The sequence below is a fragment of the Cervus canadensis genome, chromosome 11 (genome assembly GCF_019320065.1).
Source record: "Cervus canadensis isolate Bull #8, Minnesota chromosome 11, ASM1932006v1, whole genome shotgun sequence".
Taxonomy (NCBI): domain Eukaryota; kingdom Metazoa; phylum Chordata; class Mammalia; order Artiodactyla; family Cervidae; genus Cervus; species Cervus canadensis.
In genome coordinates this window covers 70,004,187-70,028,296 of record NC_057396.1, presented here as the reverse complement: position 1 = coordinate 70,028,296, position 24,110 = coordinate 70,004,187, and the positions used below count along the sequence as shown (strand labels likewise).

Sequence of the window (24,110 nt, the reverse complement as noted above, 5' to 3'; positions counted from 1 at the left end):
CTAGCCAGCAGGGATTCTTGTGTCTGGAGAGGGCTGCCGGGCCTGTCAGGACAGTCAGAGGCTCAGTGCCACTGCCCTTCTCATTGGCTGCAGAAATGCATGGAAATGAAGAACACCATCCTGGCCCGGCAGAAGGAGATGCACAGCTCCCTGGAGAAGGTAAAACAGCTGATCCGCCTCATCCACGGCATCGACCTCTCCAAACCTGTAGACTCTGAGGCCACTGTGGGGGCCCTCTCCAACGGCCCGGACTGCACCCCCCCTGCCAACGCCAGCACCTCCACGCCGGCCCCCTCCCCACCCTCCTCCTCCTCCCAGAGCTGCACAGCGAACTGTAACCCGGGGGAAGAGACTAAATAACAGAGCCCGCTAGGAGAAGCCACGAGATCCCGGCGCAAGGAGAGCAGAACCCTGAAGACTCTAGCAAAGCCAAGCCGGGTTTCTTCTGGGAAGTACAGAATTCTTTTGGTTCTTTGGTTCCAGAGAGAGAGAAGATGCTTGTGCCAGGTGGCACCAGAGTTTGCCAATTGATCCTTCTTCTTCTGTGTGTACATGCAAAGATTGGACCATGTTACATGAAATAGTGCCAGCTGGAGGTTCTTTGCCAGCACCATGCCAAGTGAAATAATATATTTACTCTCTCTATTATACACCAGTGTGTGCCTGCAGCAGCCTCCACAGCCACGAGGGTTTGTTTTGTTTTGTCGGGTGGGGAGCAGGGCCGGGCGAACGGAGGAGAGCAGGTTTCAGATCCTGGTTTGCCGAGCCGCTCGTTTAGGTAGAGGAGACAAGTCCAAAGAGTGTGTGGGCTTTCCTGTTCTAAACTCTCACCACTATAAAACCAAAAAGAGGAAACGGAGATTTCACCAACCCCAGTGCCCAGAGGAGGGGTGGGGGAGGGGGTGGGAGGGAGCCGGGGTGGGAAGAGCGTACCGAATAAGCAGTATTTCATAGTGTCTGGAGTGGGCACCGTGCCGGGAGCGATGGACACCAAGAACCAGCCGCCCGGTTCTTCTCCGGAGCACCCCGCTCCCGACTGTGGGCACCCCCATGCTCCCCAAGTTCCTTCCCTGCTTTGGCAAATTGGTGCCATCCCCATGGGTGAGCCGGTTACCTTCCCTCTCCAAGAACAAGCAGAACCAGGCCTCAGGTGGCCCTTGCCCGGGGCAGGGAAGAAGGGTGTGTGTGTGTGTGTCGAGAAAGGAAAAACGGTGGATCAGTGATTTTACTTGAAAACAAGCTCCATCCCTTTTCTATATTTATAAGAAGAGAAGATCCTGAGCGAAGCAGCACGCGACCCAGGTGTGTGTGAATCGAATGGAGATGTTTCTTTTCTCTCTTTTTTTTTTAATTTTTGTTTTTGTTTTTTTTTTCTTTTAAAAAAAAAGTTTTATTTTGTTGTTTATTTTACTTTTTTGGTAACAAAAACTAAAATAAGGAATAGAAAAGCTGTTTTTCAGGCTGACAGTCCAATTAAGGGTAGTCGAGACCTTGCATGGTAGAATAGGAATCATAGTGTCAGTGAGGTCCAGTGAGTCTGTGTGAGTCCTTTGTGTCATCGTTCGGGGCACTGTTTTTTTATGCAAGGGCAAAAATCTTTGTATCTGGGGAAAAAAAAACAAAACAACAACAACTTTTTTTTTTTAATTAAAAAGGAAAATAAAAGATATTGAGGTCTTCCTAGTGTTACTTAAATTAAGATCAAGGTAAGAAACATTGTAAAAAAAAAAATTACAAAAGTGCTATTTGTTTCCTAAAAACAGTGATTTCTATTAAAAAGGTGTCAGAACTGGAGAAAATGCTGTGTAGTTATAATTTTTTAGCACAGAACCTGCTGATCATGATGACATTTTGCTGTGTTTGTGTCTCAAGACTGGTGGGCTAGTCCCCGTGATTTCTGTCCTCCGGACGGCTGCAGCCCTGAAAGGCAGGGGCAGAGCTCTCCCACCATCCTCCCCTCCTCGGAAAAGACTGTCCTCCCTGCTTGGTGCAGGGAGCGGAGCTCCTGTTTCTGGAGCCCACACGGAGCGCGGATGGTGTCAGGGCCCTGCTTCTCGTCTCCTCGGGTTTTGCTGGAGCAAAAGGCTGGTGCCTAAATCAGATCCTTCCTTTGGTGCTGCTCTTGGTCTTTCAGCCACCAGCATTTCGAGTGCCTGGGGGACAGCTTTGAAGGGAGTGGCCAGTGAAGCTCACTGGTGCCCACACAGCCCAGCTTTGAAGGGTGCAGGGAGCAGGCTGGCTGCATCGGCCCTTGGTGCTTAGAGAGGATGAGGGAGTGAGATGTCTTGAGGGGACAGGGTGTCTCTGAGACGAGGGAGTCCCTGGGCGGCCTTTGTCTGCACGCCTTTGAAGAGCGGTCTGCATCTCCAGCCGCTTTCTCTGCCTGCTGGCTCCAGGCACTGGCGATGGGAGTCTTACCCCCCTTTGCCCACCCACAAGCTTCCTGGGTGACCTTTGGCTAGAACGCTGTGCTTGCCTTGGCCTGGCCTGTCGCCTTCTTGAGAAAACCAGGGTTCTGAGAGGCTCGGACCATTTCTGTCATTTTTGCCTTGTGGGAAATAAATTTTTGTCATGTGTGCACTCCTGCTGGAGACCTTTGCCCACGGCACACATCTGGCCTCAGGAGAGAGGCAGAGACTCTGTGCCCAGGCACTCCCAGAGCATCTCCCCCAAGTCTGCCCCATGTCCAATAAGGGCCAGAGTCTAGGAGGGGGCAGGAATGGACCAGTCATCTCTCCTTCACCTAGTGCGGTTGGGAGAGACAGAGATGGACCCTGAAGGCGACTGCCACAGAGCAGTCCTTTTCACGTAAAATGTGTCTCTTCTCTACCAACCGTCTTCGTTCCTCTTCCCGGGATGTTTGTTAGAAGAGGGGATGAGGAGGGGGCTGCACCGGCCTCTTGAGAGTCAGGGCGTGGCTGCAGGGTTGCCCGAGGGGGAAAGAAAGGCACTCCCTCTGCTCAGGCAAAAACCAAGGTGCTATGTCTAGTCAGGGAGCGTTGGGAGATGCCTGGACTCGTTGGAGGAATGGTTGGCAGGGCTTCAGAGCCCAGAGGCGGGCTGTGCGCCCTGTCTTGGAGCCCTCCCATCGGACTTGTCTGGGCCCAGAAACAGGAGGTGGCCGCTTAATACCTGTCTTCTTGAAAGAAGAGGCCTTTGCTCAGGAAGGATCCCCCTGGGGATTCTCAGGGGTGGGTGGCTGGGCCAGGAACTTACACCAGGGTTTTGCAGGCTGCTGTGAGCAGGCACTCTCTGACCTTGCCTAAGGTTGGGGTGCGATTCTTCTCAAGTTCAGATGGAAGCCGTTGTGCTAGTCAGCTAGGATGACTGAGTGAAAAACTGCAGCCCTGCCCCCAAACCCGCATTCTGGATTCAAATCCCCAAACTCCCCTCACTGCAGAGAAAAGGCCCTAGTCACCCGTGTCCTCCTCCTCCACTGTCCTGCCAAGAGAAGAGCCTCCCCGTCCCTCCAGACCCGAGGGTCCCTGTGACCACCCGAGACACACCTTCATGACCGCCCCACCTCGCTCTTCCTCTCCGCTGCTTTTCCCCATGTCCGGATGTAGCCACTGACAGGCACGTCCAAGGGCAGCCGGCTTGCGGCCACTTCAGAGGCCAGGGGAGCGGCTGGTCAGGGACTGGGACTGATCCAGCTGACCACTTGGGCTGGATCAAGAGGCCTCTGTCAGGCCCGCAGCCACGGTGACGCGCCCTGGAGGCAGTGAGGTCATGTTGCTGTCATCTTCCCTGCTCACGGTCTTGCCAGTGTGGCCTGCAGCTCCCTTTTTCTTGCAGAGCCTGCTGGGTCTTGTCTCACCTCTGCTGAGCTAATCCAGAGTTCTGCTTGCTTCCTTCCTTACTGGGCCAGGGAGGCCCCGCTCGAGACAGCCCCTCACGGGCCTTAACCTGTGTGGGGCCTGTACCCTGGCCATGGTGGCCTCCGGCTGGCACCCAGCGCCCAGTGTCTCTGCTGGCCTGCTGGTCCCTGTGGCTTCTTGGCTCAGGCTCAACCGGGCGTGTGAGTGGGGCGCGCTTCCTCGCCCCACGCCTCTCCCGTGAGGGCGACCGCGTTTGCAGCTCACTGCAGTCTCTGTGTGCGCGGTCGCCTCTCCAGCCGTCTCTGCCACCTACTCCTGGGGCCAGCAGAGCCTTGCTGGGCTCTCATCCCGAACCACGACGACCCACACAGCACACTCATAGCAGTTTCCTCCCTACATTCCCTTTTAGGGTTTAGTCTTTCTCATTTATCCAAAGGGCTTAATTTAGGAGACTTTTACCCCAGGGGAAGAAGGCTTTTTGGTAGGAGGGAGAATGGGGGCCCAGGTACGTCTTCCAGTCCCTGGGTTCTCCAGATTGCGTGGCTTTTGTTGGATGGAGGTGACCTTACTCTGTGTGAAAAAGAAGACCGTGGACCTCACCCCCACCCCTCAGCTGGGCACCCTTGGCAGGAAACAGGAGACCTGTTCTCTCCGGCTTAGAGCAATCCTCAGTGTCAGCTCCTTTCTAGGAGGTGAAGGGTGACCCTCCCACCAGGGTAAAGGGGAAGAACTGGAGGGTTTTCCTATTTAGAGAGCCCCGGTGGAGCTCCTGAAAATAGCCCTTGTCAAGGAAGAGCAGGGCTCACAACGTCTCTTCACTCTCCGCCCGCAGAGGCTCTTGTTCCGAGGACTCCACCAGCCCCACAGCAGCCTCTGGCCCCTGTCCCTCTCTCCGCTGTTGCTGGGTCCTCAGCCCAGGGTACGCTGCAGTCAGGCAGGACCGCCGGAGGTCAGTGAGCTCTGAGCAGAAAAGTGCCAGCCAGCTCCCAACCTGTCTCTTGTCCAAGCCCTTTGTGATTTCAGTCTTGGTAGAACTTGTATTTGGAGTTTTGTGCTTCAAAGTTTTTGTTTTTGTTTGTTTGAGTTTTGTTTTGAGGGGGTGGGGGGGGATACAGAGCAGCTGATCAATTTGTATTTATTTATTTTAACATTTTACTAAATAAAGCCAAATAAAGCCTCTCAGACTCATGGTGTTGGGTTTGCGGCAGGGGAGGGTGGACAGGAGGCACACGCTCCAGTCCCGGCCTCCAGGGAGGGCCCCGTCGCTGGACTCCTGCCAGCAGCACCTCCCCAGGCTTACTGACTGGCTCATGCCCCAAACCAAGAGGAACATGGAAAGGAGCTGTTAAAACTTAACGGAAAAAGGGATGTTACGGTTGAGAGGATGTAGGAACCAGCCCCAAACCAGCTGGGGCCGAGGAACACTAGACCCACCCGACCAGCAGCCGCACACGGGGGGCCCCAGGCCTCACCGCACAGGTGTCCCCCACAGCCCCTCCCCGGAGACCTTAAATAATTTAAATAGCAGGGAGGGCGGGGTGGCGGCAGGGCTGCTCCTGTGGTCGGCAGGGAGTGTGTGTGAGAGCCACAGCGAAGACGGCGGGTAGCCGCGAGGTCAGGTGGGGCCTCGGGGCTGCTGCAGGGCAGTGAGGTATTTGAGGGCAGCAGCCCCGTAGTGGCGGGACAAGTCCTGGTGGAACTCGTCCTTGAGGGCCCGGAGGCAGTCACGATAGGTGGGGTTGGAGCGGAAGCGAGTGATGTCAAGGCTTGGGGTGTGCGGCAGGTGGATGGTGAAGGCCTCCGGCAGCACCAGGAGCTCGTATTCCTGGGGAGGGCAGGGGACAGTCACTGCATAGGCTGGGGGAGCGGGGCAGCTCTGGGGCGTGGGGAGCAGGTTCATCCAAAGTCAGAGACTTGAGTTCTGCAGAGGGCCCTTCACGGTATGGTGTGCCCCTGGATAGTGAGGTCCTTGGGCCTGCTGTTCAGTCGCTAAGTCACGTCTGACTCTTTTTGTGAACCCACAGACTGGAGCCCGCCGGGCTCCTCTGTCCATGGGCCTTCCCAGGCAAGAACACTGGAGTGGGTTGCCCTTTCCTGCTCCAGGGGAATCTTCCTGACTCAGGGATCGGACCTGTGTCTCCTGCACTGGCAGGTGGGTTTCTTTACCCCTGAGCCCCCCGGGGCAACCCTCGCTGGGCCTCGAGGTAGTCTCAGATCAAGGCTGGAGACAGCAGGGCGCCCCTCACCTGTGCGTCCAGCTCTATGATGTGGGCCACCTTGTTCCAGCCAAAGCCCACGAAGCGGGGATCGTAGCGGGGACAGTCACGTGGCACCACCACGTAGGGCTCGTAGTCAACTTCCCACTGCACTCGGTACGGGGCCTGGGCCTCCCGCCAGCGGGCGTAGTCTGTGGGCGCGTGGCCCTGGGGCCACTCGTGGTACCTGTGCAGGGGCAGGGCAGGGCGGGGGCCAGTCTGAGGCTGATGGGGTCGGTGTGGGGAACTGCAGCGCTGGGCGGGGCTAGGCCAGTGGCCTCTCCCACCTGAAAGTGTAGAGAGACCCGGCGTCCAGCAAGGTCAGCAGTTCGGCTTTGGAACTGGGGAAGCGGAAGCGGTAGTGCAGGGTCTCGAACGCGGGCACCACCAGGGCCGCCTTCCGCCTGCCGCCCAGCTCCAGCTGCTCGATGGAGGCCCTGAGGAGGGAGCACGCCGTGAACCGCAGGGCACTGGGGGGGCTCTGCCTCCAGCACTGGGCCCGGGGGCTCTCGGGGCGCGGACGCTGCAGGCCAGGAAGGAGCAGGGGTGCCCAGCCAGGGCCCACGGGTGCCCCCGACCCCGTCCACACCCGCCCGGCCCACCTGAGGTAGTCGTAGAGGGAGTGGGCGGGCAGGAAGTCGATGTCGCTGAGGAAGACGTAGGGCGTGAGGGCCTGGGCCAGGGCCACGTTGCGGAGCTGGTTGATGGGGTGGAGGGAGCCCTCCCGGTACATCACGTGGTAGGCCACGTCCTGCCGGGCAGAGAGCACCGCCGAGGTCTCCACGAAACGCAGGAACTGCTGGGCCTCTGCGTCTGTCAGGTACAAGGCCAGGCTCATGGGGCCCGGCCAGTGCCTGCACAGGGCTTCCAGCATCTGCAGCCTGGGGTGAGGGGGGTGGTCAGTCCAGGGGAGGGCGTGCGGACAGCCCCCTCCAGTGGCTTGCTGAGCCCCTTCCAAGCACTTTGCGAACTGTTCTTATTTCATCTTCACAGCCAGCCCACAAGGTGGGTACTTTCTCATTTGACAGATGAGAAAACTGAGGGCCAGAGATACTAAGCTTTGCCCACAGTTCCACAGCGACGGAGGGCAGTTTCCCGACATGTGGGTGATCCCCACAGCCTGAGCTCCTTCTGCCATCTCTCCGGTGTTTCCAGCTCCTGGAACTCCTCAAGCATCAGGCAGTAAGAGCTCTCCCTTCCACCAAGTGGAACCCTCCTCTTGAAACTCCCAGACCGCGCACCGTGCCCCCGGGACTGCCCTCGGCTCCCTCACCGCTCCATGGAGAGCTGGGCCACCAGGGTGACGTCGCGGGGCTGGGCAGGCGGCGGCTTGTGCGGCAGGAAGGTGATGTGCACGCGGTGCACGGTGAGCTGCTGCTGCCGGAACTCAAAGCAGGTGTCCTGCTCCTCCAGCTGTGCCAGGGCCTGCTGCAGCTGGGGGGTCGTCGGGGAGAGGAGGACGGGCTGGGTGGGCAGGCAGACAAGCCCCAGACAAGGCCAGGTTCCACCGGAGCAGGAGGGAGGGGGTGCAGAGCCTCCCCGAGGAAAGGGAAGGGAAGGTGACTCCCTCTCACCTGCTCGGCCCCAGGAGGGGGCGGGCAGGGGCACCCAAAGAGCTCTCTCCGCAGCAGGTTGCCATCATACTCCAGGAAAGTCAGGTAGAGGTTGCGGAAGGATTCCACGTGCTTATTCTTCACGCGAAGCTTCTTTGGTGAGTTCCAGTGGATCACCTGGGATCAGGGAGGGAATGGGAGGGGGGGCGAGGGGGGACGGGAGCTGGGAGCAGGAATCCCCATGGGAGCCCACCGCCACCGCTCAGCGCCCCCACGCGGCTCACCTTGAGGTCAGACGCCTCAGAGTAGCAGCGCTCAGCCAGCGTGTGGTCTGACAGCTGCACGTTCCATATGCAGGGCAGGGGTCGCACCAGCCACGGGTGTTCCTTGATGACAGCGTTGAAGATGTCCTGGGCAGAGACGGTCGCCGTCACACCTCGGCCCAGAGCCCGCCCCCACCGCCCTCCGGAGCCCCCAGACCTGGTCGGCCAGCGAGGTGGCGGGCAGGGTGAGGAGCTCCCGGGTGGCCGTCAGCTTCCACATCTGCTCCCAGCCAGCCTGCCGAAGCCGGTCCAGCCGTAGGAGTATCACGCCTGCTCAGGGGGGAGAGGCTGTCATGCCCACATGACCAGCTCCTGGGGCCAAGGCTCCTGAAGGTGTCTTCCAAATGCTTGTTTTTGTGCAGTGTTCATATTTTCTGACTGCTCAGACATGAGTGTGGACTAGCCGTGTCCACAACTAACCCTCTTCGGGGTGAAGGGGAGGCAAAGCACAGTTTACAAAGCACCCCCACAACCATCTTCTTAGATTGAGTGATCCCAGGGCTGGGGAAATGACCCCCATTTAATGGATGAGAAAACTGAGGCTCAGCGGAATCAAGTGACTTGGCCAAAGGCATCTAGCATCATTAGCCCAGGTGGGAACTGTGATTTCTGGCTCTTCTCCCAGTGTTCTTTCTACAGAACAATTCTTGGGGGCCTCTCAAACATTCTATGCCCTAACCAGCCCCAGGGGCCCAAGGATCAGTGGCTGCCCTCCTGCCTCTCCCCGCAACCCCCACACTGTCCCCACCTGTGTTAAATCCCCGGCCCAAGGCAGGCCAGGGCCTGTGATTCCTCCAGAGGTTGCCGAGGTACCAGTCGCTTTGGTTCTCCACGAGACCAATCGCTTGCTTGTCTGGGAGGGAGGGCACGAGGGAGCTGTCTGAGGCTGCCACTGGACCTCAGCTCAGGGCTAGGCCACAGGGAGGCCTGGACGGGCCAGGGAAGGGGGCTGACTGGGGTGGGGTCCCAGACCTCTCACCAGAAAAGTGAGCAAAGAGTGCCCAGAGTTCTGCAATGTCGGAGGCAAAGGTGACATCTGTGTCCAGGACAATGACACGGGCCAGGTCGGGGGGTAGGGCACTGGGCAGCACTAGCTTCATTAGCCCATAGAGGCCAGAGTAGTGCTTGTTGGGGATCCAGGAGACCTGGGGCTGTGGGTGGAAGCACAGGGCGTGAGCCCGCAAGAGAAGGGCTTACCAGTGTCGGAACATACTCGGGGTGACGTACCCAGGAGGGTGAAGGATTGGTGCTTCAGTAGATGTGATGGGACCGGGTCCCAGACAGCTCTAACCTGCCCTCCCACTGATCCCCACAACCCTGGGAGGAACGAGGCGGGCAGAAGGGCTGGGGCTCCTGCCTTGAGCTCGTCAGCATTGTAGAAGCTGATCTGGACCGCAGGCACCATCCATGTGTGAAAGAGCATCTCCAGGATGTTCCTGGCCACGGCATCGGTCACCAGGTGAAGGTGCAGTGGATTTTTCCTTCAGGAAGAACAAGGGAGGAAAGCTGATGGGCCCCAGAAGGAACTACAAGGGAAGGAGCCCTGCCCCGAGGGGCTCAGAAGAGGAAGCACCGATTGCTATCACGAGCTTCTCCCTGCCCAGCTCAGGGTATTCTTACGGCCTCCTTCCAGGGAGGAAAGGGACACTCCTGGCTGTACCTGTAGAACAGCAGGGACTTCACCAGGGTGACGACATCTCTGCTGGAGTTATGTCCTGCACAGACGATGGCCACCTGCAAGAGCTGGGGAGGGGACAGCAGGTCAGTGGACTCCAGACGGGAAGGACCTGGGGTTGGGTTGACCGGGCCTAGGGCAGTGTATAGCCCCACCTGGCATCGGAGCTAGGCCGGAGTGTGGAGGGGGGGCTCCACGGAGCTGGGGTACACCCCCCTCATTTCCCAAATGGGGAGGCCGGGGCCAGGAGGAGGGCAGGTGTGAACCCGAGGCGCCCCCGGCTGGCTGGTCAGTGTCAGAGCCGACACCAGGTGTTGGGATTCCCACAGGTGTCCAGGTCCCTCGGCTTGGGGGCGCGGGGGGACCCTGGCATTCCCACCGCCAGGGGCCGTGCGCACCTACCTACCTCGCACTTGGGCGGCGGCGGCGGCGGAATGCAGTCCGAGCGGTTGTGGCCCCCGGGGTCTGCCGGCGGGACTCCATCGAAGGCAGCGGCCCCCCGAGGCTGCAGCCGCCCGTCTGAAGGTACACGTGGCGTTGGCGAGCCGGGTACGGATCCCGGGTCACCCCCGCCACCCTCCCCCCGCCTCGCCTCCCGCTCGCTGCCTAGCTCACAGTCCGGGTCCCCGCCGAACAGGAAGAAGCCGATCAGTAGCAGGAGCAGCAGCAGCAACGCTGCGGCCCCCAGCGCCCGGGGGCGCCCTCGGAGCAGCATGGCTGCGGGCAGCGGTCCTCACGGCGGGGCGCGACCCCGGGCTGTGGCCTCCATCGCAGGCCCTGTGGACCAGGGAGGGAGAGGCGAAGTCAGCCCTGGGCGGCGGGGCCCGACGGCCACCCGGTCTTGTCTCCCGCCGTTGAGTCGCCACCTCACCTGCTCCAGGGGCGTGGGATCCCCAACCTTACTCTCTCAGAAGCTGGCTGGGGAGCAGGAAAGGGGAGGTGGAGGCGCGGGCCAGCCCCGTCCGAGCAGGAGCCAGCCCCGCCCCCAACCTGGGTTCAGGTTTCACCTCCGCTCGGCTGAGTCCGAAGGGGCGGGGAGACCCCCCTGGGGGGGAGGGGGAGGGGAGGGCTGCCCCGCCCCGCTACCAGGAGCCCCTACACCCGGGAAGGAAATGCGGGAACCCTCAGGGTGGCCGGAGGGCTCGGAGGCAGCCACCCGTGAAGGACCAGTACGAAACTACCTGCTTTGAGCCCATCCCCCTCTTCCCTGCTCCGTGAACCTTCCCCTGCGAGAGGGGCAGGGTCCCCAGGCCTAGGATCAAAGGAATAGCCAGAATTAGGGAGAGGGGACTGGGCTAGAAGGAAGGGCCTGGAGGGGTGGGGGCTGGGGGGTGGGGTCGGGACACCTGCTCTGGGGGCGGAGGCGGGGCTGGCGGCCAAGACCCGCCCGGGAGCCGCAGAGCACCTGGAGTCCCAGCTTTCCTCTGGGTCTGCTCCACCCCCAACTCGGTGCAGGTGGCCTGGCGGCAGAAAACCGCCTTGTGAAAGTCGCCTTCCGCCCAGGAGCTGGCCAGGGGCCTGCTGGGCAGCGCCGGGAATCCCCAGCCCTTGCCTAGACCGTCGTGGTTGTGCCAGGCCCCGAGCCTGGATCTGTCTTCTCCTGCCCTGGAGGGATGGGGGTGTGTGGGGGGGTCCGCTCCAGGCCGCCAACAACCCATCACCGTTGATGGAGCCGGAGTGCCTGTCCTCTGCTCTAGGCCCTGTGCTGAGGTTCCCCAGCCTCGCAACAATCAACCCTCAGTCAGTCCTGTGAAACAGGCTGGGTTCTCCCTGCAGAGCTGAAGTGACCTGTTAGAACACCCTCCTGAGGCTCTACCCGGCAGGGCAGCGTGCTGCTCCTCCCTAAGGGTTTCCTGTCCCAGCACCTGCCCTTGAGGTTCCTGCTCCTGGATTCTATCAGATTCTCACAAGGTAGGCCTCTCCTTCCACATTCCTTGGTTTGTTGTTTTCCTCGTTCTTCTCGCAAGGAGACCTCACTGACTTGTTTATAGCTTGTGTCTCCCCTGCAAGGTAGCTGCTCATCGGACTGGGCCTCTAGCACCCGACCAGGGCCTGTGAGCGTGAGCTGAACACGGATGGGCTGCAGTGTGACCTGGAAAGGAAGGGGTCCAGGCAGTGTCCTTCAGCCCAACTTCCAGCTGTAACAAGTGAGGGTCTGAGAGGCCCCTGCCTGAGAAGAAGTTGTGGCAGAGCAGCCCAGCCTGAGACCACCCCCCTCGCCTCAAGTCTCCCTGCTCTGTGAGGCCAGGATGCCTTTCTCTGGGAAATGGGGGTTCTGCAAGGAAGGGCTGGCTTTGGGCCTTTGGAGGCCAGGGGCAGTGGTTACTATGGAGACTGATGCGGCTCCTCATACATCTGGGAATTGAGAGACGAAGGGAGGTAGAGTCCACTGATGTGTCTGGAGCTTCGAACCTTCAGTCCCCCGAGCCTCATTTCTAGCCTAGAGCTGGGATGAGTGGTGAGTGAATCCCTCCCCAGCCCCCTCAGCAGAGACTGCGGGGGAGTAAATAGGGTACCCTGTGAGGGCCTGACCAGGGAGTCTGTGCAGGGAGCTCGGTCTGCAGAATGATGGTAGTCACTCACGGTACTGGCCCTTCCCCTCACTCAAAGTATCACTCAGGGGGATATTGAGGTGCTGAGATCCTTGCTGGGCCTCCAAGAAATTCTTCTGGGGTGTGGAGGGAGAAAGGGAGATAGGTATAGGCATATGAAAGAGTGCTGGTCTTCTAGGCCAGAGACATCATTTGACCCAGCTCTACCCAGGACTTTTCTATGTGACCTTAGACCACCAAGGCCCCTTCTCTGGGCTTCAGTGTCCACCTCAGTATACCTGTTGGACTGGTCTAGCTGTCTTCCCCTTGGTTCGGGCCAGAGTGAAGGAGACAGGATCAGGTCCAACTTGCCCAAAGGCCCTTCAAAGCCCAGCCCAGGTGACCAAATTCAGGCAGGGGCCCAGGAGGGCGGGGCTGCCCTGGGTGCCTCCCTTACACACGACCCTCTTTGTCTCTGGGACCTGATGAGGCACAAGATCTGGAGAGGAAATTCAGGCCGCTGTGCTGCTGCCAACCTGGCTGAGCTCCTGATCCCTTCCTTGGCCTGAGGGAGGGAAGAGAAACGGCCTCCAGCCCCAGTGTCCCTTATAGTCTGTCCAAGGGTAGGGGTGGGGGGGCATGCTCCTCTGTCTCCCATGCCCCTCTCCCTCCGCAGAAGCACAGGAACCACTAGCCCTGGGAATGCCAAGGAAACCCCACACAGTCCCCTTCCTCACTCTCACTCTGCCTTCCACACTTCCCCTTCCTCACTCTGCGTCTCTAGCCTCAGATACAGGGGCGAGAGTACTGCTGATGAGGTTTGGCGAACAAGTTCATTAAGACCGTGGGGATGTAGGGAGGAAGGAAGGAAGAGCCCCATATCACATGCCCTGAGCCCTGGTCTTAATCCCAGTTGCTAACTTGATTCATGACCAAGCAGCCTCAACAGTCGCTGCTCTGGCTGAGCTGTGGGCAGTAGGAGAGAGGACCCTATCACAGGAGACCCTCGCTGTGGTCTCTTTGGCCAGTGCCATGCTGTGTGACCTAAGACAAGTCCCTTCCCCTCCTTGGGCCTCTTATTCCCCATCTGTGAAACGGAGTTCATACCAATCTGGCCAAGTTGCTAGGAGGAGTTAAGTATGAGTGAGCCTGGCACCCAGGAGGTGGTGAAAAACAATGTAGATGATGCCCATGTCCACCTCTTCTGTTCCCCAGGAGGTTTGCCACTCTTGAGGCCCTAGACACATCTCCCTGCCTCTTCATTCCCTGGCAGGGCAGGGCGGGCAGTTAGATCCCCCATCTAAAAAAAAAAGAAAACTAAGCTGGGGAGGAGACTTAGGGAGGCAGCTCAGAGATGGGTTGTGGTTTCTTGGTGAGGTGTGTTAAAATGCCTGGATTCTGTGGTCAGACTAGACCAGGATTCCAATCTTGACGGGGCGTTCTTAAGCGGATCCTTTCCTCTTGTGGAGATAATATCTGGTGGAGGGGATTAAGTAAAATACTGTACTAGTCTCAGAGTGCCATAAACCTGCTGCCCTGGTCCCAACGGCGCAGCCCCGCGGGCCCCAGCCCTGCCCCGCCCATTTTCCCACAGCCAATCGGCGGCCGCCTCTTCCGCGCATCCGTTCCCTCCACCTCTGGCCGCTCCTCTCCCACCGCCCTTTCCTTCCAGGGAGGCTGCCCCGTTTGGGAAGAGATTCCCTGGAGAAGCTCTCATTTCTTGGGAAGCAGCTGAGAGCTGGAAGATGCACCGGAAGGCCAAAAAGCGCTGTGAAATTGACCCCGAGTTCAAGAAGCCCGTCTGCCCTCTAACCATTTTACAGATGGGGAAACCCGAGGCCCAGAGAAGGGAAAATCCTAATTAAGGTCACCCCGAGCGGAGAGCAGAAGCCCAGGCCAGGGTTTTCTCCGTGAAGATGGGAGTTCAGGTGCGCGACTTGGCGGGAGGGCGGGGGGAGGGAGGATATGCTCCGTGTGGGAGCCGGGGCACTAACGATGCTGGCCAGGGGGATCTTGACTGCGTGGGAGGCTGGACTCCTCGCTGCCTCAGTTTCCCCAGCACTACCTCTGGGAGAAGTCAGGCGACAAGGCAACGGGCCAGACGCGCGCCTGCACGCAGTCCGATTGCCCTTAGGCTGTCCCCGCGCTCCCCACCCCCCCAAATCTGATGGAGGAGGCTCCTCTCTGGGCGCTGCCTCCCAGCCCTTTATAAGCCAGGCCTCCCGTTCGAGCCTCTCGGCGTTCTATTGGAAAGGCTCCTGATCCCTACTCCAGAGTTAACTGCTCAGGCTGCCGCGGGAGCTTTTTCCCGGAGCTGTAACTGCGCAGGTGCAAGACAGCAAACCCGGAAGGCGGAAGAGCCGGTTGGGGCCGTCGGGTCGGGGGCGGAGAGCGTGTGAACCAATGACCTGAAGGAATTTGGGAGGGCGGGATTAGGCCCGCTGTTATTTAACGATACCCTGGTGGGAGGTGATTTAAGAAATGGGGTGAAGGGTGCTTCAACGGCTCTTCGCGTCACCATCCTTCTGGCCCGCGGAAGTTAAGGAGCACAGAGGCGGGCCTAGCGCCGGAAGCAGGAAGGAGGGCGCAGGAAGCAGGGCCCCGTAGCCAGTCGCGCTGTCGGTCCGTGGGTCTGTCGGTTCTGAGGGTAGGATGGAGAAGCTGCGGCTCCTGGGCCTCCGCTACCAGGAGTACGTGACTCGTCACCCGGCTGCCACGGCCCAGCTGGAGACGGCAGTGCGCGGCCTCAGTTACCTGCTGGCAGGTGCCACCCTGACCTTTGACCCATCCCTTCGGGTCTCTGACCTCTGACCCCACCTGCCTCCCCCCCGCCCCTTCCCTGCGGAGCCTGAGTAGTGATCGCTGTGCCTGAGGCGTTCCTTCCAGGTTCCCGTTAGGGCATAGGGAGGGGATGTCCGGGGACCCGAAGCAGCAGGAAGAGGCAGACTCTCACCGACGCCTCCTTCTGTGCCTTCTCCCCAGGTCGTTTCGCCGATTCGCACGAGCTGTCAGAGCTGGGTGAGCCGGGCTCTGGGGTGGGTTGGGGGCGAGAGGGTGGAGGAGGGCTTCTCCGAGGGCTTCCTAGATTTCCCGTTAGATCATCCAGTTCTGTGATTGAATCAGACAGGGGTCCAGCGTCCACGGTCCTAGGCCGTCGCGTATGCCCCCCTCCCCGCCATAGTTAAGAGAGATGTCTGGGGACCTTGCCTGGTCAGGAGGCTGAGCCAAGCGCCACTTCTGCCTTTGCTCCGGTAGTCTTCCCTACAGTCACATGAAGCGGGTACTGTTATTGTCCTCCTTGTCCAGTTGAGGGAACAGAAGTTTAAATGAGGTTAAGGAATAGCCACCGAAGGCCTCAACCAGGATTCAAATCCCAGTCTCCCAAATTCCAGAATGCCCAGACTGTAACTGCCTCAGGGGTGTTTACCCAGTCAGTACAGGAGGCGCAGGTTCCGAAAGGATGAGATGGGTTTTAAAAGGTAGGGATGGAATAGAATTTCAGGGACAGGCTGCAGAGAGAGCAAAGGCCAGGAGGTGACTGCACCTCCCATGTCTCTTTGGAGCATGATGGGCAGTTCTGGGCTGCTGGATAACCAGTGCTATTCAGCAGGGCAGTAGTTGGTATGTCATAGAGATCAAACCAGCCTTTCTTGTTCTAGCTGCTCACACAAGAGGTCGTTTGGGGGGAGTGGAGAGCTCTGAGGAAGTGGGTGGCAAGACGTATTGTTTCCACATAGTATGTGTGGGTGGCTGAGTGCAGCAGGTGATAGGTGATCCCTGCTGCTCTGGGGAGAAGGAGGGGGTGGAGGCTGCAGAGCCAGCCTCTCAGGGCCACTCTCTGCCCCTCAGTGTACTCTGCCTCTAACCTGCTGGTGCTGCTCAATGACGGAATCCTACGCAAGGAACTTCGGAAAAAATTACCCGTGGTAAGAATTGTGCCAGGAACTGAGGGCCAGAAGCACGGGGCTTAGGAACAAAAGAGTAACCACTAACCCGGGTTTGGAGCACGTGTTATGGTCTCGTAGAGTACGAGACATGGCTGCATCCACCTGTGACGAGTCCAGGTGTTCATGTCCCCTTATCAGGTGAAGAGACTGGCTTTCACAGGGTAGAGTCGCCTGTCCCAGCAGGAGACCTCAGGCTTATGCATTTAATCTTGGGAAGAGGAACATCTAGACTCCTATCAGAAGTGTCCTCTGGGGGAGGGGCTGAAACCAGGGGGGCCTCCTGACCTCTTGGCCTGGGGTTCTTGCAGTCCCTGTCCCACCAGAAGCTGCTGACATGGCTGAGCGTGCTGGAGTGTGTGGAGGTGTTCATGGAGATGGGGGCCACCAAGGTGTGGGGTGAAGTAGGACGTTGGCTCGTCATCGCCCTCATCCAGCTGGCCAAGTATGTTGGGACCGTGGAGGGCCGGCCTGGGGTGGGGGTCACTGAGACCAGATGTACCGACGGTATTCAGCAGAGCACCCCGGACCCCTGCCGCCTAGCCACCTCCCGCTTCCCCAGCCCTGCCGTACTCCCAACCCAGGGCTGTACTTCGGATGTTCCTGCTGATCTGGTTCAAGGCTGGCCTCCAGACCTCACCCCCCATTGTTCCACTGGACAGGGAGACCCAGGCACAGTCCCAGGGTAAGTGCTTGCCCACTCTGGAGTGGAACGGGGCACGGGCTGATTGGTAGATGAGAGCTGACCTACATGAATACAGCACTGTCACCTCGGAGCACACCTCTCCCCATCAACTCGTTTTGTCCTCATCAGCCTTTATTGGCATGTTAGAGAAGAGAAAGAATGATGAGGTCAGAGGCCAATCAGAGCTTATACTCAGGACTTCTGACGTCAGAGTCCTCAGTCATTTTTGTGGGCTGCGGGAAGAGGGGACAGAGCATCAGGAGGAAGCAGGGCTCTTGCCAGCCTTGTCTCTGGGCCTGGCTCTGTATCAAGAGCACGGCCTCAGGAGGCAGGGTACCCAGCAGATGTACCGCTTTAGGGCTTTGGGCCCACCAGCTGTTGGCCTCTGGGTCTTACCCCCTTGACTTTGAGTTGCGGGCAGGTCTTTGCTTCTGTTTTCATGATCATGTTGAAAGCAAAGCACACAGGAGATACGCCATCCCCCTCCTTCTTAAAAATTTTTGTTTATTGGCTGCACCACATGGCCTATGGGATCTTAGTTCGCTGACCAGGGGTGGGACCCGCACCCCCTGCAGTGGAAGCATGGAGTCTTAACTGCTGGACCACTGGGCAAATCCAGATACAGCCCCTTCTGTGCTGTGGTCCCCATGGACCACAGGTCCCCCTTCTTGTTCCAGTGCCTGGGAGGCCTTAATTCTTAGCTGGTACATCTGCACAGGTGATGCTGGCCTTTCCCCAGGTTGGGAAGGGCTGCAGAATGCTCCCCGCTATGAACAGGTCCCAGGCACAGTCTCTGCAGTGGTGTCCTTGACTCCGCTGCTGCCTTAGTACAGGTTTATCCATCCTCCTCTTGGCCCATGAGCGTTCACTGCATGTGCATTCACTTGTAGGCTCTGGTAGAAGCGTGTCCCTCTGACAATACGACCTTTTATCTATTCCCGTCAGATGGTGACCACAGCGCTGGCAGCCAGGAGCAGTCATATGTGGGGAAGCGGTCAAACCGGGTAGTGCGAACCCTCCAGAATAGTAAGTGTGGGAGGCAGCTGGACGAGACACCTTGGTGCTGAGGTCAGCGTGGGCCTGAGGGCCTGGCTTCCGTCACTGCCTGCCCTCCCCCTGCCCCGGCCCTTGGGCCCGGCCGCTCACCTGCCGCCCTTGTGTTCTAGCTCCGTCCCTGCACTCGAGGCACTGGGGGGCCCCGCAGCAGCGCGAGGAGCTGGGTGTCACCCCCACCCCGCTGGGGCTGCAGGAGACCATCGCCGAGTCCTTGTATATCGCCCGGCCCCTGCTGCACTGTATCCTTAGCCCAGGCCCGGGTCGCGATAGACGGGGGCAGGCAGGGCGGGCCGTGTGCCAGAGACATCCTTAACGCCGTGGCCGGCAGTGCTCAGCCTGGGCCTCTGGGGTCAGCGGTCGTGGACACCCTGGCTCCTGTCTGGTGTCGTGGATGTGACCAGGTGAGCCGGGCCTGCCTGGGGGCCCCATTCCCTCTGTCCGGCTTTGTGCCACAGGCCCAGCCTCACCCGGGCAGGCAGGGTCCCTGCGCTCCTGTCGCTGGCCCGAACCTTGTCCCCTCCCCGCAGCCTGAGCCTCCTGAGCGACAGGAAGGGCCTGACCCGGAGGGAGCGGCTGGAGCTGCGGCGCCGGACCACCCTGCTGCTCTACTACCTGCTGCGCTCCCCGTTCTACGACCGCTTCTCCGAGTGAGGACTGGCCCGGCCCGGCAGGCCCGGCCTCCGCGGGGCGGAGTGGGGGACGCGGGCCCGGCTCCGGGGTCCCCACGCCTGTTCACTCCCCCCTCCCTCCCTCTCTCCTTCCCCGATCTGGGTTCACTGAACACTTGCCGTGTGCTACCCTGGGTGTGACTTCCCTGGTGGCCCAGACGGTAAAAGCATCTGCCTACAATGCGGGAGACCTGGGTTGACCCCTGGGTTGGGAAGATCCCCTGGAGAAGGAAATGGCACCCTACTCCAGTATTCTTGCCTGGAAAATCCCATGGACGGAGGAGCCTGGCAGGCTACAGCCCATGGGGTCGCAAAGAGTCGGACACGACTGAGCGACTTCACTTCACCCTGGGTGTGGTCACTCCTGATTTCTTGGGGCTGTCTGCCCAGTGTGCTGCTTAAGCTGTTGTTGGCAGGTGAGGGCAGGGCACCGGGGACCGTGGGCGTGAACTTTCTCTGTCCTCAGCTTGCTTGCCCACTTTCCTAAAGAGTTGGGATATTCCCCACTTCTCACAGGAGACACTTAAGTTCAAAAAGGCTGGGCAGCTGAAATGAAGCCACCCAGCCAGCCAGTGGCAGAGCCAGTTCCCATGTCCATGTTCTCTCCTGGCCTGTCCCTGCTAGCCCAGCCCTCCATCCATCTCCTGAGAGGGTCCAGAGCTCCTAGCCACAGAGAGGCCTGCTGGGGGTGAGTCAGGGGTGACTCTGGGCCAAGTCTCCCAAAGGGGTCACCTAAGGTCAGACCGAGATTTGAGCAGGGGTCCCTATACTGCAATTGGGGCTGTGAGAAAGGCTGGAGGCTCCCGGGACCCATTCTGTCCAGGTCATAACAGGTACACTGCTTTAAAGGCTGGAGTGATCATAGGAATTATACTTAACATTCTGTACACACAACTTCTGTTTATTTTCTGAGTTGGTAGAAAGTAAGCTTAGGTCAGATTTAATAATCACCTCAGTGAAAATAACTGCCTGGCAGTTTCTATTTTCAGATGAGTTTGAAATCTCACAAGGTTCTAAAGCCAAATCCTTTTCCACACTCCAGAGAGAATGCTCTGGAGACTTTTGTGGATCGTGACCTTTGCCTACAGACAGCTTGCACTCTACGGAGGAAACCTTGTAGCCCCAGCATTGCTCTGAATTGAGGATTAACTGATTGCAGAGGCAGCTTCCCAGGCTGTAGGCCTCCAGTCTGGCTTGTTTTCCTGCCGACCTGACCAGCCCAGCACCCTTAGAGCAGTGGCCCAGACTGAGGAGGGCTCAGATCCCGACCCCAGAGGACAGGGAGCAGGATGCCAAGGACCTCTGGAATATAGTCTGGGAAAAGAGAATTTTCCTTCCCCCTTTTTATTGTCAGACAATATAGTCTCTGGCACTGGGCTGCCTCCCAGTTGTGGGCTGAGGTGTGACCTTCCCAGGCCATGTGGTTGGGGACGGCTGGACCAGAGCCCTTGTCCTTCTGTCCTTGAGGATGTCTCTGATCCACATGGTGACTCTGGCTCCTGGGATGCACTGCCTTTAGTCAGGTGGTCAGCAGAGGTTTGCTGCTCCTGGATTTGCAGGAACCCAAACCCCCTACTCAGGCTACTCCTTTGTTGCAGGGCCAAGATCCTCTTTCTACTCCAGCTCCTGGCAGACCACATCCCAGGCATTGGTCTGGTCACAAGTAAGCGTGGGGCGAGGGCGTGATAATTACTGTCACGGAGCTTATGTGTGGCCCGGCTTCCTGTATCCCCTTGTAATTTGACTCTTGGCACAGTTGGGAGAGGGAGCCATGAGGTCAGCTTGGGTGGGTGAAGCTCCTTGAGTGACGTGACACCAGCTTTGCTGGGCGGGGACCATATGGGGGAGTGGAGCCTGCTGGCCATTTGGAGAGGCCCCTCAGCAGAGAGGCCCTGGGCCGGGGCTGTCCACATGGACAGCGGGCCAGCTGTGTGACAGCTCTGAGCTTGAAACTCTTTGTCTGTAAACACGGCCAGAGATGGCTGCTGACGCTGGCGGGGGAGGTGGGAGGGCGGGGGTCCGGCCAGGCGGACGGGAGCCTCAGGAGGGCCCTGGGAAGAGCTGGGTTGGAGTCTGGCCCTCAGCCCTGAACTTGCTCCCCTCTGTCATTGCAGGGCCGCTCATGGATTACTTGCCCAACTGGCAGAAAATTTATTTCTACAGTTGGGGCTGATGGACATTCCGCAAGTGGGGTGTGGGGAGGGGCAGGGGGTGCCTCAGCCCTTCACGTCCCCTGGGCCCCTCTGCCCTAATAAACCTGACTCTGGCAGCGTCCACGCCTGTGACTGCTCCATGCCCACCGCCCGGAGCGCGCCCGGCTCTCACACCCTGGCTGGGCTCCACACACAGCCCTGGTCTCCACTAGAGCTCCCCTAATTCCCTCTCGACTCCGCATCCTGAGCACACGTCGCACCTCGTTACTGGCCAGGAAGCCCCTGCTAGGACTGGGGCACGGGCTTCTCCAGCCTGGAAAGCTGGAGTCCCACCTCACGAGCATGGGAAGCTGTTTGCCGCAGCAGCTGCGAGAGTAAATGCCGCTTGTCTCGTCGGTCCCTGTTGACGACCAGCAAGGCTGAACCCAGACAGTAGATGCCAGCTGCCCCTGTGTCTTCCGACCCACGCCCTGCCGGAGCCTGACGCCTGGCAGCCGCTCCGTGGTGGAGCCTGGTGCTGGTGGGCCTGCCCCAGTGCAGAGGGGCCCCTCAAGCCCTGACCTCTGCTCGAGGGCAGAAGGCCTTCTCCTGTGGGAAGGGAACGTTGGGCCCCAGCCAGCGCTGCGGCCGACCCTGGGCAGCAGTAAGGTTGCCAGGGCTGGGAGCGGCCGGGTGTGGGTTCACGGGGCACGAGCCGGTGTCTCCCCCGTGGTCTTCCTGGAGGCACCGTGCAGGGATTGGGGCTCGGCGGCTGCAGTCTTTCTGCTCGGCCTCCCCCTTCCCTCTGTCTCTGCTGCCTCCGTGCTGTGAGCAGACCACATGCTCCGGCTGGAGCTTCTAGCCGGTCGGGCAGCCCCTCAGGTTCTGAGAGCACTCCATCAGCTGTCAGCGGTACCTCTGCTGCTCCCAGACACCCTGGGATGGGCCGGCTGTCCCTGACCGCTTTCCCCACGTGCCTCTGAGCAGCCCCGTCCTGGTTCCGGGCCAGGGGGTGGAGGCCCTGAGTGGTCACCACTCGAGACCCGCTGCCTTGGGTCGTCTGAACCAGCATGGCTGGGCATCTGTTAGGGAGTGTGCTCTGGGCCCCGTGCTGTGCGTGGAAGTGAGTCAGGCCCGGCTCGCTGCCCTCACTCAACAGTGGAGGAGACAGGTGTGTGGATGCCTCCGTGCGCCGGGCCGCTGCAGTAGGTGGAAGTGTGTGTGGGTCGTGGCCAGACTGCCTGCCTGTCCGCACCAGCCGGAGGGCGCCCTGCTCAGGGAGCCCTCCGCTCAAGCCGGCTTCCAAACTGCTGAGACTTCATCTGTTTTCAGCAGGCAGACAGGAGGTGGAGGCTGTGTGCGCAAACACAGCACAGGTAGTTGCTGCAGTGGTGTGACGCCCCCGCTGCGCTGGGAGAGAGCCCGAGCAGAGGCGGCGGCTCGAGGGGGCGGGCAGGGCGGGAGCCACCAGGCCATCGCCTCCCAGGCAAGGCCGGGGTGGTCTGGCAAGGAATGTCTCAGGTGGTGGGGAGGGACCTGTTTGAAACCGCATCTCAGTGCCGGGGCAGGGGGCCTGTGGGCAGGGGAGGAGGAAGGTGCAGCAGGACGCTGCGGGCGGAGGCCTATAGCCGTGGATAGGGCCAAGTTAAGGCAGTAGCAGGAGGGGTGGGGGGTAAGCCAACCAGGCCTTGGGGACTGGTTGTGGATACAAAGGAAGAGGGTGGCATCTCGGAGGCAAGGAAATGAGGGGTTTGGAGTCAGGAGGAGCCAGAGTGTCTGAACTTGTGGTTCCTGGCGGAGGGCGGGGGGAGAGTGGGCAGAGGATGCTAAGGCGGGGTTCCTGGGAGCCAGTTGTGTCTAGGGAGGGAGCCGGGTCCCTCCCTCTGCTGACCACACTGAGCTAACATGGGCCAGGCAGGAAGCAGAGGGCCACACAGACTTGCCGCAAGCCTGTGAAGAGACTCAGTCTCTGGCCGGGCATCACGCTCCATTTATTCGTTCATCCAGGATTTACTGAGCACCCAGCAGGCATCCAATACTGGATATCCTGTAGTCCCTTCCCTTGGGAAGCTTACACTCGAGAGGCCCGGGTCCCAGGCTTTGCCAACTAAGCTGAAGTCCCTGTCAGCCTCGGACAGGGCCCGCCAAGTCCCTGGGGCCGTGCTAAGCTGTGGGGGGCAGTGTCGGGAGAGGGGTGGCCCTCAGCACAGGCTCTGTCCAGCGGGGCCTGGGTGGAGCAGGGCTCTCCAGCTGCAGGACCTTCCTGGGGCAAGTCAGTGTGGGAGGGAGGGGGACGGGAGAGGGAGGCTGGGTGAGCAGGGGAAATGCTGGGGCTCTGGGCGGTGGCTGTGACCTCTGCACAGGGCCTCCTGGGTGCCCGTCCCTGAGCAGGTTGTGTAGGTACCTTACCTCAGTGGTGAGGAAGCCCAGGCCCGCAGAGGGGAGGTGATGTTTCCGCCTGGCAAGAGGCGAGGTGGGGACCTGTGCTATCTGTGCCCTCACCGGTGCGTCTAATAATAAACAAGATGGGCTTGGCATCTGGTGGCCCACAGCCTCAGTGTAAGCAGACCACAGGCCTCAGCACGGAGCTGCCCAGCCGGGCCCCGAGCCACCGCTGACGCGGCGCCGTGGAGCAGGAGGCCTTTGTGAGGCGGCCCCGGGCGTGGGCAGCAGGTTCCGTCGTCCTGCCCGCCGGGGGGAGGGGCAGGCAGAAGCCGGGATCTGGGACCCCGCGGAAGATGGTTCTCACCATGCTGGGGGCTCTGCACCCCAGGGCCGGGCTGAGCCTCTTCGTCCTGTACCTTGTCCTGGCAGCCGCACTTCTCCGCCCCCAGCCACTGAGGTAACTCCTGGGGACCCCGGGCCAGCGGCCTGGAAGTGGGGGGTGCTCTGCGGGCCGGCCCCTCCGCGGTGTCGGGGGCCCCCCCACCCTCAGCTATTGCTCCCTGTTCTGGGAGGTGGTGGCTGCTCCCTGGCCAGCGCTGAGCACACCAACTTCTCCCACAGGCCTCAGCGATCCGTTCCTGAGGAGTTTTCGGCACCCCTGGAACTCTCGGAGCCGCTCTCCGGCCTGGTGGACGGTAGGCTCTCCCCTTCCTCTCCCCACCCCGCTCCCTGATGGGGGCGCCGTGCCCTGGGAGGGGGCACCCCGCCAACCTCGGGGGCCTTCTCACCCCACACAGCCTGTGTCTGGGGAAGACTTCGGGGGAACACGGACGCTCCCTGCCACTCACCACCTCTTCTCTCTCTCTAGACTACGGTGTCCGACCGAAACACCCGTGGCCTCGGGGGCCCCGACCCCTGCTCTCCCGGGCCCAGCAGCGCAAGCGAGATGGGCCCGACATGGCCGAGTACTACTATGACTCACGCCTGTGACGGGAACCCCTCATAAAACTATTCTGTGCAGCAAAAGTCTCGGACTTTCCTGGGGTGGGAACGAGCCGGGTGAGGTTGGGGGGGTGGCGGTCCAA

At 60.1% G+C, this 24,110-nt stretch overlaps 4 protein-coding genes across 37 annotated transcripts in view; 3 read left to right on the top strand and 1 right to left on the bottom strand.

The window, feature by feature from the left end:
* Positions 1 to 5,002, top strand: part of PHF21A (PHD finger protein 21A) — a 187,715-nt gene extending 182,713 nt beyond the window's left edge. For all 26 annotated transcript variants that reach the window (XM_043481027.1, XM_043481031.1, XM_043481024.1 and 23 more), the window contains one exon: positions 94 to 5,002. In XM_043481027.1, the coding sequence (XP_043336962.1) occupies positions 94 to 360 (267 nt within the window). In that variant the 3' untranslated portion in view covers positions 361 to 5,002. The remainder of the gene's footprint in view (positions 1 to 93) is intronic.
* Positions 4,850 to 10,648, bottom strand: LARGE2 (LARGE xylosyl- and glucuronyltransferase 2). Of its 3 annotated transcripts, XM_043481000.1 has the most exons (15): positions 10,496 to 10,648; positions 10,240 to 10,401; positions 10,031 to 10,143; positions 9,610 to 9,692; positions 9,307 to 9,430; positions 8,929 to 9,100; positions 8,698 to 8,802; positions 8,107 to 8,219; positions 7,911 to 8,036; positions 7,648 to 7,803; positions 7,347 to 7,507; positions 6,676 to 6,954; positions 6,361 to 6,510; positions 6,065 to 6,260; positions 4,850 to 5,643 (listed from the first exon to the last, which is right to left on the bottom strand). In XM_043481000.1, the coding sequence occupies exons 2-15, from the start codon at positions 10,337 to 10,339 to the stop codon at positions 5,434 to 5,436; spliced, it is 2,088 nt and encodes a 695-aa protein (XP_043336935.1). In that variant the 5' UTR covers positions 10,340 to 10,401; positions 10,496 to 10,648; the 3' UTR covers positions 4,850 to 5,433. The 3 variants fall into 3 exon arrangements, with proteins under 3 accessions (XP_043336935.1, XP_043336934.1, XP_043336936.1); XM_043480999.1 differs by having other exon boundaries at positions 10,031 to 10,401; XM_043481001.1 differs by lacking the exons at positions 10,240 to 10,401; positions 10,496 to 10,648 and having other exon boundaries at positions 10,027 to 10,132.
* Positions 10,649 to 11,189: 541 nt separating this feature from the next.
* PEX16 (peroxisomal biogenesis factor 16) lies at positions 11,190 to 22,060 on the top strand. 7 transcript variants are annotated; one of them, XM_043481038.1, is made up of 11 exons: positions 11,190 to 11,535; positions 15,138 to 15,173; positions 16,005 to 16,081; positions 16,411 to 16,544; positions 16,684 to 16,784; positions 17,730 to 17,810; positions 17,951 to 18,079; positions 18,162 to 18,241; positions 18,368 to 18,487; positions 20,107 to 20,171; positions 20,623 to 22,057. In XM_043481038.1, the coding sequence occupies exons 4-11, from the start codon at positions 16,471 to 16,473 to the stop codon at positions 20,882 to 20,884; spliced, it is 912 nt and encodes a 303-aa protein (XP_043336973.1). In that variant the 5' UTR covers positions 11,190 to 11,535; positions 15,138 to 15,173; positions 16,005 to 16,081; positions 16,411 to 16,470; the 3' UTR covers positions 20,885 to 22,057. The 7 variants fall into 7 exon arrangements, with proteins under 7 accessions (XP_043336973.1, XP_043336970.1, XP_043336969.1 ...); XM_043481037.1 differs by lacking the exon at positions 11,190 to 11,535 and adding an exon at positions 13,807 to 14,083; XM_043481033.1 differs by lacking the exon at positions 11,190 to 11,535 and adding an exon at positions 14,488 to 14,919 and having other exon boundaries at positions 20,623 to 22,048.
* An 870-nt stretch (positions 22,061 to 22,930) lies between these two features.
* On the top strand, positions 22,931 to 24,051 carry C11H11orf94 (chromosome 11 C11orf94 homolog). Its single transcript, XM_043481040.1, has 3 exons — positions 22,931 to 23,482; positions 23,647 to 23,720; positions 23,894 to 24,051. The coding sequence occupies exons 1-3, from the start codon at positions 23,379 to 23,381 to the stop codon at positions 24,013 to 24,015; spliced, it is 300 nt and encodes a 99-aa protein (XP_043336975.1). The 5' UTR covers positions 22,931 to 23,378; the 3' UTR covers positions 24,016 to 24,051.
* The last annotated feature ends 59 nt before the right edge of the window (positions 24,052 to 24,110 follow it).

Bases quoted from the DNA above. Each gene is read 5' to 3' on its own strand.
- LARGE2 (XM_043480999.1), bottom strand. From the start codon at position 10,339: ATGCTGCTCCGAGGGCGCCCCCGGGCGCTGGGGGCCGCAGCGTTGCTG. The intron at 7,804-7,910 runs GTGAGCCGCGTG...CCCTGATCCCAG, and splicing joins CTGAGGCGTCTGACCTCAAG to GTGATCCACTGGAACTCACC. The intron at 5,644-6,064 runs GTGAGGGGCGCC...TGCCCTCCCCAG, and splicing joins TCATAGAGCTGGACGCACAG to GAATACGAGCTCCTGGTGCT.
- C11H11orf94 (XM_043481040.1), top strand. From the start codon at position 23,379: ATGGTTCTCACCATGCTGGGGGCTCTGCACCCCAGGGCCGGGCTGAGC. The intron at 23,483-23,646 runs GTAACTCCTGGG...CTTCTCCCACAG, and splicing joins CTCCGCCCCCAGCCACTGAG to GCCTCAGCGATCCGTTCCTG. The intron at 23,721-23,893 runs GTAGGCTCTCCC...CTCTCTCTCTAG, and splicing joins GCTCTCCGGCCTGGTGGACG to ACTACGGTGTCCGACCGAAA.
- PEX16 (XM_043481033.1), top strand. From the start codon at position 14,808: ATGGAGAAGCTGCGGCTCCTGGGCCTCCGCTACCAGGAGTACGTGACT. The intron at 16,785-17,729 runs GTAAGTGCTTGC...TATTCCCGTCAG, and splicing joins GACCCAGGCACAGTCCCAGG to ATGGTGACCACAGCGCTGGC. The intron at 18,242-18,367 runs GTGAGCCGGGCC...CCCTCCCCGCAG, and splicing joins GGTGTCGTGGATGTGACCAG to CCTGAGCCTCCTGAGCGACA.